Raw genomic sequence first — 14,889 nt, forward strand, 5'->3', positions numbered from 1 at the left:
CCCATTAAAATTATTGCTCGTTGTGTTGCCAAGAGCGAGTTGTTCCAGGTACCCACGAGACTATAAATTGTGTATAGACAGTTGCATGTAAACAGAGTCCCAGTAATTTGACACAATATCGTCATTTCGAATACTGGCTCATTATCATTATTATGACTAGCGACTGTGCAATGCGGATTCCATCGGGAATACAGAACCTCGCTAGATGCATTTGTCTTGAAATACGAATAAAATGGCCCTATTTTTAACATCAAGTCATTGTGTTGCAAATGCAGCTTTTCAATTTTTAAGTGGCGTGCAGGCTGCGCAATTTTAAAGTAATCTGCCTTTCATCTCTGTTCACAATACACGACCTGGCATTTGCCTCTCGTTTGTCATCTTAACAATGTGTAATTTTTGCTCCACGCTTTCGCTCGTCGCTTCCACTCGTGAAGAGAGCTTTTAGCGCCTAAACTGGGCTGTCTCTCCATATTTTTTTCTATCGAGATAGAATATAAAGGATGCTCCAGTGGTACCGACGGCTTTTCCCTGCTGTGTCACACATCTGTGTCGGTGAGTGGGGGTGAAGTGGGGATGACCTATCAGAGGGGGTTATGCCTCTGCCCGTAGACCTCATGCTGGACAGTAGTGTTTAGAAATATGGCGGAGGGCCATATTGTTACGAATTGATTAGGAGGGACTATATTTGAGGACTCTTGAATATCTACCTGAAAGTTAATTACGAAACGTTTTGATTGGTGTCCGCCATCCCTGAGTTGTGACAACTCAGTCAGTGACTCGACTCGAGTTAATGACTTTAGTTGAGTCCGACTTGAGTCACAACTTTTAGCGAGTCGACATGACTCCAGTCCCAACGAGTAAAGGACTTCACTGTGGGCAAATGACTCTACTCCAGTCCCTCATCAGAAGATTCAACTCGAGTGAAAGCTAAGACTCGAGTCTACCAAATAAAAGCAAACTTTATTACAATGACTTACTATGTCAGTTAATGTTTTCGTCATGTCACCAATACGGTATCCTATGTATGATATATACATGTGTATGTTTAGCACCCGTCTGTTATACGTCCTGCATGGTACAACAGACCGCATTGGGCGCGACTCGCAGAAATGTTACCTTCAGATTGGGTATTTCTGAAGTTCAGAATAATGGATGTACTTACAGACGTTTGAGTATACAGTTTTCCGTGGTTTAAATTGTGCCACTCCCTTATTTTCATTGGAAGTAAATATAGTGTGACCACAGAAGCCCTGATATGAATTAAAAACGCCAAAATGGCTCCCTTTCTTATGTTTATTCAATGTATTGTGCTCCATTATTAATTTTATGACGTGAATTGACTCCAGCTAGATACTTCAATCGACTGGACTAAACATTGTGACTCGACTCGACTTCTTTACATCATGACTCGACTTATTCACAAAATTCAGTGACTCGTTACAGCTCTGTCTCAGCCACCTCCAAAAATAATATTGGTTAAGAAGGATATGTGCATTTGTTCCGATGCTGTGAAATTCACTGGTGCAAGCCAAACTGAACCCAACCAACCCAACCCAACCCTACCCCCACCACAACCCAACCTACCCCTCCCAACCCTACCCAACCAGAGCAAGCCAAACCAAACCCAACCCGAACCGACCCAGCCCAACCCAATCAACCCAACCAACCTCACCCCACCCCTCCCAATCCAACCCAAACCAACCCAACCCGAAAGCAAGCCAAACCAAATACAACCTGAACTGACCCGACCCAACCCATTCCAAACCAGATGGCATCTCAGTGTCTGTTACTCTCGACACGATAGGTCCACGTAGCCCACATCTTGATACTAGACGCGGTTCAACAAAGAAATATGGGCCTGTCCCTCCTACTCGAAGGTGCCAAACAAAAGGAATTGGCTATCTAAGTTTGCTGTCTTACGTTGAGAGATCGATGAAGCACAGACGAAAAGAAAATTCAGGAGAAGGAAATGGCTAAATTATGGCATTTTATGTGGTGCTAGAATGGACGAATAACATTGAGGTTCTTTCATAAAATGACACCACAGCACTGCTCAAGAAAGAAGTTCAGATTCACATTACAATTAAAACACTCCAAGGCACCAACTTGGCTGTAGAAAGGACAAATTATAAATAAAAGTGGGACAGTTGGGATTGTATCCTTCATGACTGGTTTTGTGATAAACAAATGGGGGGTGGGTGATGAGATAACAACTGTTTCAAAGAATAACCTTGTTACGTCGAAGAAAATTCCTAATCAGACTTACAGCATAATAATTGATAAATTCACTTCAGAACGAATTTAAAGAATAAAGATTTTGAGGTGATCCACTCACGAAGTTTAAATGTGCAATTGAAACCCAACTCGGAGTTTTTTCATTTCAAGATGTTTCATGGGGCCATTTCTTTGAATAATTTTCCTTTTAAAATGGGAAGAAAAGACTCCCCAACCTGTGCTTTTTTGTGGTAAATAAACTTAGATTCATGTGAACGTATTTCACTGATCTTGTCAGACCTCTTCTGTTTTATCAATGGGAACCTCAAAGACCCTATTCAAGTTGGGAAATTTTAATTCCTATTTGGTGTTTCAAAGACAAATTGTTGGCTTTTGTTTTTCAAACTCAAATTCCCTCCTTTATATATGTTAAGATTATTCTTACAAAATTAGTATGACATGGAATATAAGGTTACTATGAAAAATCAAACCTTCAGTCTCCATTGTAAGAAATGGAAATTTGAATTCTAGTTTTGTTATAAATTCATACAATCATTTCACTTTTGGTGATCGCTTATCTGTATCTCTCTATGGCTGATCTGTTTTCCCCATGTGTTAAACGTCTTTGACATTTTCCCCATATTTTCCACTTGGATTAATTTTCTTTCAAGATTTTTGTTTTTATCTTCTAATGTATTTGTTTCATGCTTTTGCCAATCAATAAAACACAGAATGAGAGAAAAGTGAGGCAATTGGGTCACAAAAAGGGCTGAAGTTTAAAAGGTGCATTACATAGGTACTTTACGGACTTAATTCTTAAAAACTAATAAACAGAGAACTCGGCGCAAAATAAATCCCTCTAAAGTCTATCGAAGAATTTGCTTATCCGATATCACACATGCATTTAGGTAAAAAAAAATACGTAATGGGACCTCGTAATTTCTTACCAACAGCTCTGTAAGATTAATAATAACTGCAGTCCCTTCCATTAAAAATAGACACATTTCTTTCTCCACCGACACGATCCTAAATCACTTGAAAGATTTCAACTGGCAAGAACACATGCCCTTGCTATGGATGATAAAAATTCATTAAGAAAGACAACAGAAGATCATTGCACTGGACTGGCGCCTATCAAGTTGAACTTGCCGGTATTTATCCTCTAGCTCACACCTCAGGTAAATCATTGGAATTCCAATATCACAAACGTTCAATCGCACCACAGCTCGGGCAAATAGAGAGGATCCGGCGATCGTCTCACCAGCGGTGCGCTCTCTTAAAGACCGGAAAATTAGGCCGGAGAGATTTGCAGTGTGTTGACCCATGAAGGGGCTCGGAGTGCGATGTGCGTAAACCTTGCGAGAGGATGCTGTCGAGCAATCACGGGGACCATACGTTTTTATTTGATCGTCTTGTCTTGAGAAGAGCCCTTCCTTGTCGAAGATTTTGATGGCATGATGTGAAGTGAGTGTTGAGGGCTGCCATGACGAACCCCTGAGAGATGGGTAAAAAGAGACTTGTGTGGCCTGATGTTTGGTCAGGTTCCCAGACCAAAAGATTCCGACTACTTGGAGAATCTTAACCTTCGGTTGTCGCCCCGGTCACGTGACCAAAATTGAAGAAATTCCTCCAGGTTCCAAAACTATTTATGTGTATGGCCGATTTCGTTGTTTTTCGGATACTGTTGTCAATATCCGTAAATATTGAGCCTGTAATCTCTTGGCAGATTTCCCCACATGCATCACAGTGTTTAAAAAGTTCCCGGTTTGTCCTTTTTTGGCATTGATTTCCACTTCTGCATATCATTGATTACGCTGACTGTTGAAAAAACCCAACGGGCATGAATGTTCGCGCCGCATTTAAAATCAAGAATTGGGGACATGTCAACGCATAGCGGAAAAATACTAAAACTATGTACAAAAATCTAACTGACTTCCATCACAAACGAAAGCAGGTTTGTCTTAGCTTATTGTCAAGAGTTTATACGTGAAACTGAAATATGCCAAATAAAATGCCACTTTTGCTAAAATGTACATGTAAGACTTTTAAAACTGAGTAATTATAATAAACAAAATGCGCCAAAACCTTCAACGTCAATATGAGTTTACAAAACGTGTCACAGCTCACAGACGTTTTGAAAGAGTGTTCTCGGTCAGTTACGCTTCAAATCCTTACATAGAAAATATCACAATTTGTCATTCTAGATGACTCACAACCGACTTTATCTCGCGTCTGCCATTGGTTACATCCCCTTCGCCCGGTCATTCAACTTGCACATTTTGCCCAACTCGGAAAAGGAAATAAAATTATTCTTCAATTTAAGGGGAAACGTCCCCTGGGGTGGCGATTTGCCAAGTTGTATTGCGGATGCACTGGTGCACGTTCTGGTGAAGATAGGAAGCGAAAGGACAACTAGGAAATAATATGGCCTGATGGAAAGTCATTTGGAAATGGCCAGCTACCTTGGAGAAAGATCGTTGTGTTGCTTTGCTGTGTTTTCTCCTTCTCTCTGGTTGCCACGAGAGGGGCTTGTACCGCTACAGACTTGGCAGTTCGACCTCAAACTAATTTTTATGCTAATATGAATTTCCGAATTCATATGGAAAAGTGTAGTCATTTGTGGAAAAAACACAAACCAAACCAAACCAACGCTAACCCAACCCCACTCTACCCAACCCAACCCAATCCCGCCCAACCCAACCCAACCCCACCCAAACCAAACCAAACCAACTTGACTAAACCAAACCAAATTAACCAAATCAGTCAAACCAAACCAAACTACAACCAAAAACAAAACCAAAACCAAATCGAACACGGCAGTAGGCCAGTGACCAACCGTGTCTCACCTTTTCTTTCAACGTGCACGTTTTGGATTTGCACGTTTTAAGCAGAAAATCTTTAACCGAGCAGTGTCTTTCCTGGTAGTCTGGTTCCCTGACGTTAAGGTTTTTGACGACGCTTGATGTATTTTTAGGTCAGACATCACCCACGCTATAGCCTCATGATGCAACATGCCAGGAGCTATGGCATAGAAAGGATTTCACTGCTGGGGGTTTCGGGGGGGAGGAGCATTGGCATCTGACGGGGGAGCACCAGCTTTCTATGGTGTGTTGAGTCATATTTCCATATGCAGCAAGGTATGAGACGGAGAGAACCCCCCCCCCCTGTTTTGTGTTGGTCATTGTCTCGCAGGAATCTGGGGAATTCCTTTCAGACATCTTGGGGGGATGTGTTAAGTAACAATAGTCTGGAATGTGTATAGGGATTGGACATGTTGGGGGGGTACCCCTCAGTCTCATTTCTTGCTGGGTATACATATTTCCCCAAACGTTTTTTCTTATTTTCGTTTCATTATATGACCGGAAATACAGTCTTCTGCGCACTCGCAGAAGCGTGTCAAAATTTTAACTTTCAAAATTTGAACTCTTTTTGGTTGGGAAAGGAAAGGAAATGACGACATCTTTGTGCGGGGGTGTGTGGGGGGAAGGATGCAACTGGGGGCCCCGGGAATTTGTGCGCTAACCTTACATACTTAGCGTGGACTTGTGAACTCCGTGCAGGAAAGAAAGAAGTTTTGTGGACTTACCCACGTCCACAGGACGTTTCCCTTTCTAGTGAATAAGAAGTTTGGAGGTGTTGGGGTTGGGGTTAGGATTATCCGTCGTGAAAGGAAGAGGAAAGTCAAGGAAACATTCTACAAAAATTCAGCTGAAACTCGTGTTCCAAGTTCAAGAAAACTGAGTATTTTCTGTTTTTTGAACTGCATGAAAACAAAGGAATGTCAACACTAGGCACGTAAATGTAAGTGGGTGTGGGTGTGCGGGGGAATCGGGGAACGGCAGTTCATCATCATGTAGACCGTTTAATCATTTACACAGTACAACCAAGTTTATTATTTATACTTTCTCACACAGAAACATCGTTCATGCCATTGCTATAATATATGAGTAAAACCCTCAACACCATTGCTACGTTCAGTCGGATATCGCCCAGGACATTTTCTTGTTTCTCACCCACATGGCTTTTTATTTTGGAGAACAATATCCTTAGGCTCATGCCATGTCTCTGCTTCATGACAGCTTTATGCCCTGCAGGCAAAAACGTATTACCATTGTTTACGAGGATGACAAGAAGGTTTTCTTCAACGTCCGAAATGAAGTTCTCAATTGTTCAGAACAGGACGGTTACAATTGCTGTTAGACAGTTGTGGAATTTGCCATCATAATTATTTCGCACCAAAATCCTCAAATGCCTGGAGCCAGGTTAAAATGGGCTGCAAGAGATTCAAGTACGACTCGCGAAAAAAAAAACATAAGTACAATTCGCCTCACCGTGGCCTGCTACTTGAGAATGAAAAGGAAATGAATATTGTATGAGTGATTGAAAACTACCGAACAAAATTTGCATTGGAACTAACTGCCTCTGGTTCTCGTGATTCAAGTTTATTGCAAAAGCAATAACACCATGTTGCAAAGGAAACACCAACTTTATTATAATAATAATAATAATTAGTATTGGTTTAGCGCCAGAAGTATACAGCTATTGCCAATTGCGCCAACTATGGCAACTATAGAGCCGCATATTAAAATGGGGTTTTAATTCCTACGTATTCCTATACCAGCAGATCTTGCTAAACGGATATCTTTTCAATCTCCCACATCAGTCTATCGAGTCGAACATAATATTCGCAGAAAAGGTGTTTAAAAACCTCGACGTAACAACCACTAATTTCATCAATGAAAGCTTGCGAGTACATACTTCTTATTCAATCGCGCGGTAACAGGTAATTCATCAGTTTAGTGTTTGTTTGTTTGTTTGTTTGTTTGTTTGTTTGTTGGGGTGTTGGGGTGTTGGGGTGTTTGTTTGTTTGTTTGTTTGTTTGTTTGTTTTGAACGTCTCCACAGCTAGCAACGTATACGATCACAACATGAATCCGGTTGCCAGTGGCAACAGCCTCACCTTAGGCGCAACTCAAATCAGATTGGCGTCATATTATGGATTTTTTGGGGGTAAACTTAGTACCCTACCGATCCCCAAACTGCATTACATTCAATCGGGGTAAGCTGAGTGGGGAGAACCGCCCTGCTTTGCAACACAATCCTCCAGCAATAACTAGTTGGCTGGAGTGTCAGTAACAGCAGGACCGCCTTCAGCCGTCTGTTGCGCTCCATTAAGGCTCAACGGACTCGGGGGCGATACTAAGTAACACACATTTTCACAGCCAGGCCAGCAGGGTAGGTTGGTTAGAGCAATCTACCGCTTAATTGCAGTCGTAAATAGCAGTCTGTCTGTCTCGTTGCCGCCTATCGTCCGGCCATTAAAAAGCGAAGAAACAAATAATACTGCAAAAGTTTTCAATGGAAAGGTAGAGATACGTTTCAGGAGTTTTTGGAAAGCTGAATAGGTGCTTTTCTTAATGTCTGTTCGAGAATTTTTTGTGCCCAAACAAGCGTGTTTATAGTTAAAGTAAAGTTAAAAATGAAAGGCCAGCATATGTAAATAACATGTGGTAATTTTCTACTGTTTGAGAGGACTTTTTAATAATGGTATTTCTATGACAACCATTAACGCCTCTAAAAAAGTTAAAGTTAAAATAAAATTACTTGATAAATATATGGGTTGCAATATTAGCAAGTAACGCTACTATAACAGCCCTCAGGTAGAAGCCACTGCGGCTACCTCCCATGGGCTCCTGACCGCAGCAACTTGATTCGCATGCGGCAGTAATGTAATTAATCGTGCAAAAATAGTAGTCTTGGCTCAGAAATTATTATTCCTGTGGCTTATTCCGTTGATCACGAGCCATCACTGTTAGAGGGCGCTATCTCCAGACGAACTGCTGTCGAGGTTGCACTACATTGTATATACAGAAGAGCTCATTAATAGTTTTTGATCCCGCGGATTATTTACAATGTGAGGTGCCATAATTGAGACGGATCATATTTAGGTATTTCTACAGGTCACGAATTTGGGACTTGTGGCTTTCAACTTGGTGTATTTCGTTCACAATAGCCGCCAACTTGTGGTCCTATACTGCGTAGAGACGGGCGGCTACATTCAGACCTGGGCGCATGGTTTAACTACTATTTGGGGGTATTTTCATTGAAGGGCGAACAGAAAAATCGTGGCCAACCCTTTGAAACTGACAAAAAATAATTTGTGGCCATAGTCTTGAATTCCCAGTGAAACACACGATAGGGTGCACCCCCGTAAATAAAGTCCCATAACTCCATAAAACATAAAAAAATTCAAAACGCCCCTAACTCTCACAGGGGATTCACGCTACACAGAAAATGATGACCAACATGTCGTCTTTACTTTCCTTTGGCCGGTGAATGTTGTTTTTTTTTTTAGAAATTCTCACCCAAAGCAGACCACCGCTAAAACGAAGGATACTTCCCTGACTCGGAAAAGTGGTCCTTTGAAAAAGCATCCCTCTACAAAACGGCAAAATAATGCCACTTTTGAATCTTATTGCATCCAAATTGCTTAGAAGGGGAAGCCATAATTCCAGGTCAGAGGTTCAGGCTCATATTTCTTCAATTCCACAGCTCTTAGAACTCACTAACAGAGAATTATGTTGAGTGTAGGGGTCATAAGCCACCCTGTTCCTGAGGGCCGCTAATGTGGTGCCATTTCTGTTCTTTGGATTTTGCATGGGTCCGTATAGGCGGCGCTATTTCCGTGGATTTTGCATTATTTTGGTTTTCTGTGGACGTGTGTTTCCCACAGACTTAACTTTCATGGTTTCACGGAACTACTGGAACCGGAAAATAACGCAGCGTGAGTGTTCACCCACTGGGAGCTTGTAATCAGTGGTGTCTGCGTGTACTAGGCAAAAAAACTACTTCTGTGACGTCAAAATCTAATTTACGCGCGAAATAAGAACGCCCAATCAACGCACGCGTTAGATACGTTTGTTACGTGTTTTATTTATTTATCAGTATAACAAGCCATAAAGCATAAGTAGCTTGAATAATGTAACACTAGATTTCGTGTTTGTTACCAGAGAGTAAACATCGATTCCGATACCTTTTTAGATCTCAAAGTGAAATATTCTTCGAGTATATAGAGTGTCCTATTCAGGAAAGTCTCAAATCTGGCAACCATGTCCAATCTTCTCCGAGTAAGTGACAATCTTTGTTTTATTTGATGCACAGCATAAGCCTAACTATTAGGTTGTGTTACCTTGGATAATTTCTTTAAAAAGTAACGTCTGTGTCTTAAATCCCTATCAAAACACCCAATTTTGCTTAGCAAGGTACTCAGGAAATAAAATAAGTCTTACAGTGATGTTTAAGTTTTAAGAGACATTTGTTTGAATATTAAGATTTGTTTTAGGTCTTTGCATAATCAACAGATGTCTGAAATCCGAAATCTGTTCATTCTCCTTTCTTCTAGACTCTGGGACCCAGCCGACTACTGAATGGCTGGTTGCAGAAACACTTGACCAAGAACTCACATAAGTCCAGCACCAAAGTTCAGGTAAGCATTTCTGTACTATGATGCGTATTGATCGATTATAATTATCATCATGATTGGGATAAAAAAAATCTAGACTGCAAATGAATGCCAAGCCTGTCCCATATATTGCTTCTTCAGTATACATGTCGTTTGGAGAAAGAATAGGGAAACCATAGTAACGATGAGTACAGAGTACAGAAGGCTTGTCATTTCTGTGTGAAGGGGTGTTGAACCATGACGTAAATCTGTGGGGGTGGGGATAGGGGGTGGAAATAAGAAAAGCACCCTATGACACGATATAGGGGGCGATGTTCGTGATACAGATGAAAATCTGTATGCATTATGCCTGCAGAATCTTGCATTACATCAGCATAAAATATGGGCTCTGTTGATTGTTCTCCGGTGCTATTAAGGGAAGTCCGAAAATTCTTCACGTGTAGTTCGCCTGAATTTTCTTCTCACTAGGAAAAGTTGGGGGGATATTTCAATAGCCATCCCCGAGGTCAAAATTGGAGGGAATACATGGCTTATAATTTTCTGATTTTGACCATTTTCTAAACATTCAAATAGGCCTATGCTATTAATCAACAAAAATTGCCCAGCGTAGGACGTGTCTTATGCACGGAGGAATGAGCCCGTACTACATTTTAACACACGTACAAACTCACCCAAGCCAACAGCGTTTTCTGCATTTGTATTTTCTGTCTTTATTGTCTCTATTACGCTTATTTCTGCCTCTGACATTTTACAGGTGCTCTCAAGCAAAAATGGAACTGAGAGGATTGACCCACCCTTTCAGGAAAACCATCTATCACTGCGGCAACGTATCTTTGGGGTCAAAGGCAAGGCCCCACGTTACATGAAGCCATTCCAAGAGAAAGTACAGGTAAGCATCTTGTGATTGATTATAAAACAGCTAATCAAATTGAAGAAATTTCTGGGACAGTCCAAAACAGAACGATTTCGAGACTATAAACACATGTTGGCCTAATTTTAATCGAATCCCTTGTTTACTGTTTCCAGTTATTCTATTGACAGGCCAGTTCTCCAGTGAGATTGACATTATCGTTAATGTGTTTCTGTCAAATGCACTACCATTGCCAATATCACGATGTCCTTGAAATTTAAAACAAAATAAAGTAAACTACATTACTAACAATACTTCTTGCCTTTAAACATACACCACGAAGACACTTTCTGAAATTGCAATCTTAAAGGCTTTGAATTATTTGGTATACTCTTTCCTCACTTATTCACTTAAAAATTGCGGCAAATCAAAAGGATAATGGTACTGAAGTATTTTATTTCTTTGACCTCCATATTTCACAGGAAGGAACGGTTGGCAGTCAGTTTTCTGCTAGAGAATCTCGCAGCGGATCTTGGTCATTTTTGCCGAGATGCCTCCGTGGAAGAGGCAACCGTCGCACAGCTAAAGTAGTCCCGACTCCCAGACAGTGTCCCCCGAAGCAAAACTGTGGTGTTGCTCCTACTACAAGTGAATTACTCGTGTTTGATTTGGAAGATGAGGAATCTTGCTTGGACTTACCTACAAACCAGGAAGCTACAAGGAACGGGCAAAAACCTCTTCAAAAAGAGAAGTACGGGAACACCAAGCGTCCCAATCACCAAGGAGATGCCGTTGACAGTTTAGGAGAAGCTGAACTTACCAACGACATTTATGGCAACGTTTCTGCCAGCACTGATGGCAGAAGCAAACAGTCTTCAGAAGAAACTTGGCAGCAAGTAAGGCCCCAAAGTGTCACCCTTCCAAGACAAAGCAACGCCCGAAGTGGGCGTAAACGCGGGAGAACCATTGACGGATTCCTTCTGTACGAGGCGAAGCCCTCCCGCAGAGTCAGAACCCCCTCAAGACAAGGGAAGCAGAAATTGAGTGACAGTAACGAAGCACTGCAGACTTTCGAAAAGACGACTACGAAGTTCCGAAATGATATGGAGACTCAGCATCTCGAGTTGACTGAGTCCCAAACCAACAAATGTCAGACACGGAACGATAGCCAACGCGTACCCAAGGTGGTCGACAAATGTCCTGACACGCCTTTTCCTTTTACACCATCACCCCGTGAGTATTTGAACACTAGGCCAATCACCCGAAGGGGTCGCCGGGTGACGGGATTTCAGGATGAACCATACGAAGGCCACAATAACACTCTCCAAATAGCAGAGAAAGTATGCATCGACACCTGGAGCAATGATTGCGAGGAAAATGAAGATGAATTTGAGATGTTAGAGAGACTGTGCATGGAAGGCTGTGATGACACAGAGTGCAATAATTCTACAGTTGATGAGGAAGGGCGGGGACACATGGCTGATCAGTTGACAGGAGGAGTGAGGATATGTGAAGATCCGATGATCGCGAAAGACCAGGAGGATCTTGAGAGGTTGGAAGCTAAACAAAAAGAACAGTGGACGCTTGCTGCGGAAGGGGAATGGTCACTGATCTGCCATGATGACGACGAAGACGAAGCTAACACAAACCGCTACCTGCTTAAAGACGAGTTTGAAAAAGCGCAAGAGATAAGAGAAAACCTGGATAAGATAATCTCCCAGTTTCAGGTAATCGGTGTGGTCAGAGACTTCCAGAAAATGCTGAGCCAGTCAACAAGTCAAAGATTCCGGGTTGAGAGGGCATTACGTCAATATGCCCGTATCTGCAGAGGACCAGTTCCTCTCTCAGTGGCAGGACAAACCAAAGCCGAGGCAGTGGCCTCACTCTCAGTGTTTCTTCGGCGACAGACGAAAAAGTTCACCTCGGAGCCACCTTGTGACTTTGACGATTTCCACAAAGTGTTTCGCGAGTTGGAGGTGTTAAGGGACAGACAGGACCGGGTGGAGGTGTTCCTCAGAAAGGACCTGAAAAGTCAGGAACGGCGGACGAAACTGTCACTCAAACCGAGAAGGTGGCAACCCAATTTGAAGCTGCCTCAATGGGAACTGGACAAGGATCTAGCGGACATTTATTGCAGGTTCAAGACCAAGTCCAGTTCTTTATTTGAAGTGATGGCTACTATATTAGAGCATCCTGAGGAAAAGTAATAGTTTTCTCTCGTGCTTGCCTGTGATAAATGACGAAGCAGGCAAAGGACGAACGAATTGAATAAGAGTAAACATTTCAAACGTGGTATTTTCGGCACACGCATGACGTAACTTTTTAACACAATATAAACACAGAAGATTTCTCACTACCTTCTGCTGAGAACTGAGGGTGAGGATTGTGTTTTGTCCCAAGGTATGTCATTTTTTTCATGCAACGTAGTCTCTCTTTTTTTCTTAAAAATTAGTTTATGCTTTAAAAAGAAGAAATCCATCGTCACTCTTTTCACACTGTTAGTTTTACGTTTCTGGCAGACTTCAGAATTTGAATGAAATGAGCCTTTCAAATTAGCATGAAAGATTGAGCTGGCCGAAGAGTGATATTTAGATGTTTTTACTGTTTGCTTGCATATTAGCAAGGAGAATGTCCATTAATCTCTTTTACCTCACCTAATACATGATATGTATCTGCATATCTATTACTTCGCGGATAATTCAATTCACCAGTGGTATATCTATGAACGAGCCTTTCTTTAATTAACACCTGTTCTCTTAAAAAGGTTGAACTCCTTCAAAATAATGGTATGAGTGAAGCAAGCAAACGTGGTCTTGTGGCCGCTGGAAGGCTGGTTTAAATAGCTTGGAAAAAGGGAAGGGAATCGCCCCATCTCCTGGCTCTGCCACTAGCTGTATTAAACCTAGATTACCTAGATGTGAAGTGTTTCAGGACATCTTTCTTAAAATGTTAAGCATCATTTAAAAGATGTCGAAAGTTCGAAGTTACATATTTTTACAACATGGGAAAATTTGACACGAGAAATTTCAGAATGCTTCAGAAGTGCATTGGAAAGTAAAACAAAAATATGTTAACTAATTGTTCATATTATTTCAATTACACATTTTTTTATTAAAGCAAAAAGACAAAATTAAAATCTCTTTACCATATTTAAATCAGAGATTTGGACAGCTTTTAATTGGAGTAGGCTCTTACTTTTCCTACTTGTATACTTTTTTCAAGTTGAATATTTATAAAAAATTTATTCAAAGTTGTTAATTACAATATTCTACTCTTTACTGTAGACTAGAAAATCCAGTTCCTTTAGAGTAATTAATATCTCAGTACTGTTTTATCCAAACAGAAGTAATTGACTTTGCATGTGTTGAAAACACAGGCTGAAAACTTTTGACTGATAAGAATTAAAAAATTTAAAAAAATCTGCAACGTAATTAAATGAAATTAAAGCCATGAATTGCATACAGCAGAGGGGCCACATTTAGTCCGGACATAAGGAAAAAATCACAATTATTGAAGAACTAATTTGCAGCGAATTGTTTACATCCAATAAATAGTCTTTCAAGTGTTTTGGCGCAGTAGAATATTCATTAATATTTCTTGAGAATAAATCAATAGGATCATGTGTCGCTCAAATAATCAAGAGATTTATACAACTTTATTGAAGATGTGACTTCACAATAACAAAGAAAGAAAATAAAACGACTGTTGATCCCTGATGCTGATTGCATTCATTAATAATTTGTTTGTATGAAATAACGATCTTCAAACAGATACAGCGTCGGGAAAAAGTTTTTTATCCAGCTCCACGATTCCCGAAGTTTAGAAATACCACAAGTTAATAGGTCTGAGACAACGTTCCTTCGGGTTGGATTACACTATAAAGTACGCGCTCGTAGAAAACAGTGACAATCGGTCGGAGAAAGAAAGACAAAGGGAGGGAGAGCGCCACCTGCTGACTCTCACGAAGAGGTTGGCCTCCCATTTTCACTAGAAATTCAAAATCATGGTCGGAACGTCAGTTTTATTTTCAATTTTTTTTATAAGGGTTAACAATGCGATTTTTTTATTCAACATCCCCGAAAAATAATAGTAAAACTATGCGCTTAGCTGCCAATCTAGCCACCCGCCTCCGACGCAAAACAGGTCCACAGGTTGGAGGATTTTGTGAACAAAATGACAGGTAATTAAAATTAAAATCTCCCCAACGCAAAGTACATCATGAAAAGTCTGCGGTACCTGCTACACATGACCCGGACTGGCCAGCCAACCCCGTCAAGCTCGGTGGTCGAGTGGTTAAGACGTCTGCACTAGTAAGCAGGGGGTCGTGCGTTCGAGTCCCACCCGAGTAAGCTTGTGAATGTTTT

At 41.1% G+C, this 14,889-nt stretch overlaps 1 protein-coding gene across 1 annotated transcript; it reads left to right on the plus strand.

Moving 5' to 3' along the window:
- The first annotated feature begins 9,169 nt into the window (after window positions 1-9,169).
- On the plus strand, window positions 9,170-14,241 carry LOC147798892 (uncharacterized). The gene is made up of 4 exons (XM_087138037.1): window positions 9,170-9,340; window positions 9,616-9,699; window positions 10,430-10,564; window positions 11,008-14,241. The coding sequence occupies exons 1-4, from the start codon at window positions 9,323-9,325 to the stop codon at window positions 12,730-12,732; spliced, it is 1,962 nt and encodes a 653-aa protein (XP_086994163.1). The 5' UTR covers window positions 9,170-9,322; the 3' UTR covers window positions 12,733-14,241.
- Window positions 14,242-14,889: the final 648 nt, after the last annotated feature.

This window comes from Acanthaster planci, linkage group LG06 (assembly GCF_054643075.1).
Source record: "Acanthaster planci isolate LZ-2023a linkage group LG06, COTS_SCS, whole genome shotgun sequence".
NCBI lineage: Eukaryota > Metazoa > Echinodermata > Asteroidea > Valvatida > Acanthasteridae > Acanthaster > Acanthaster planci.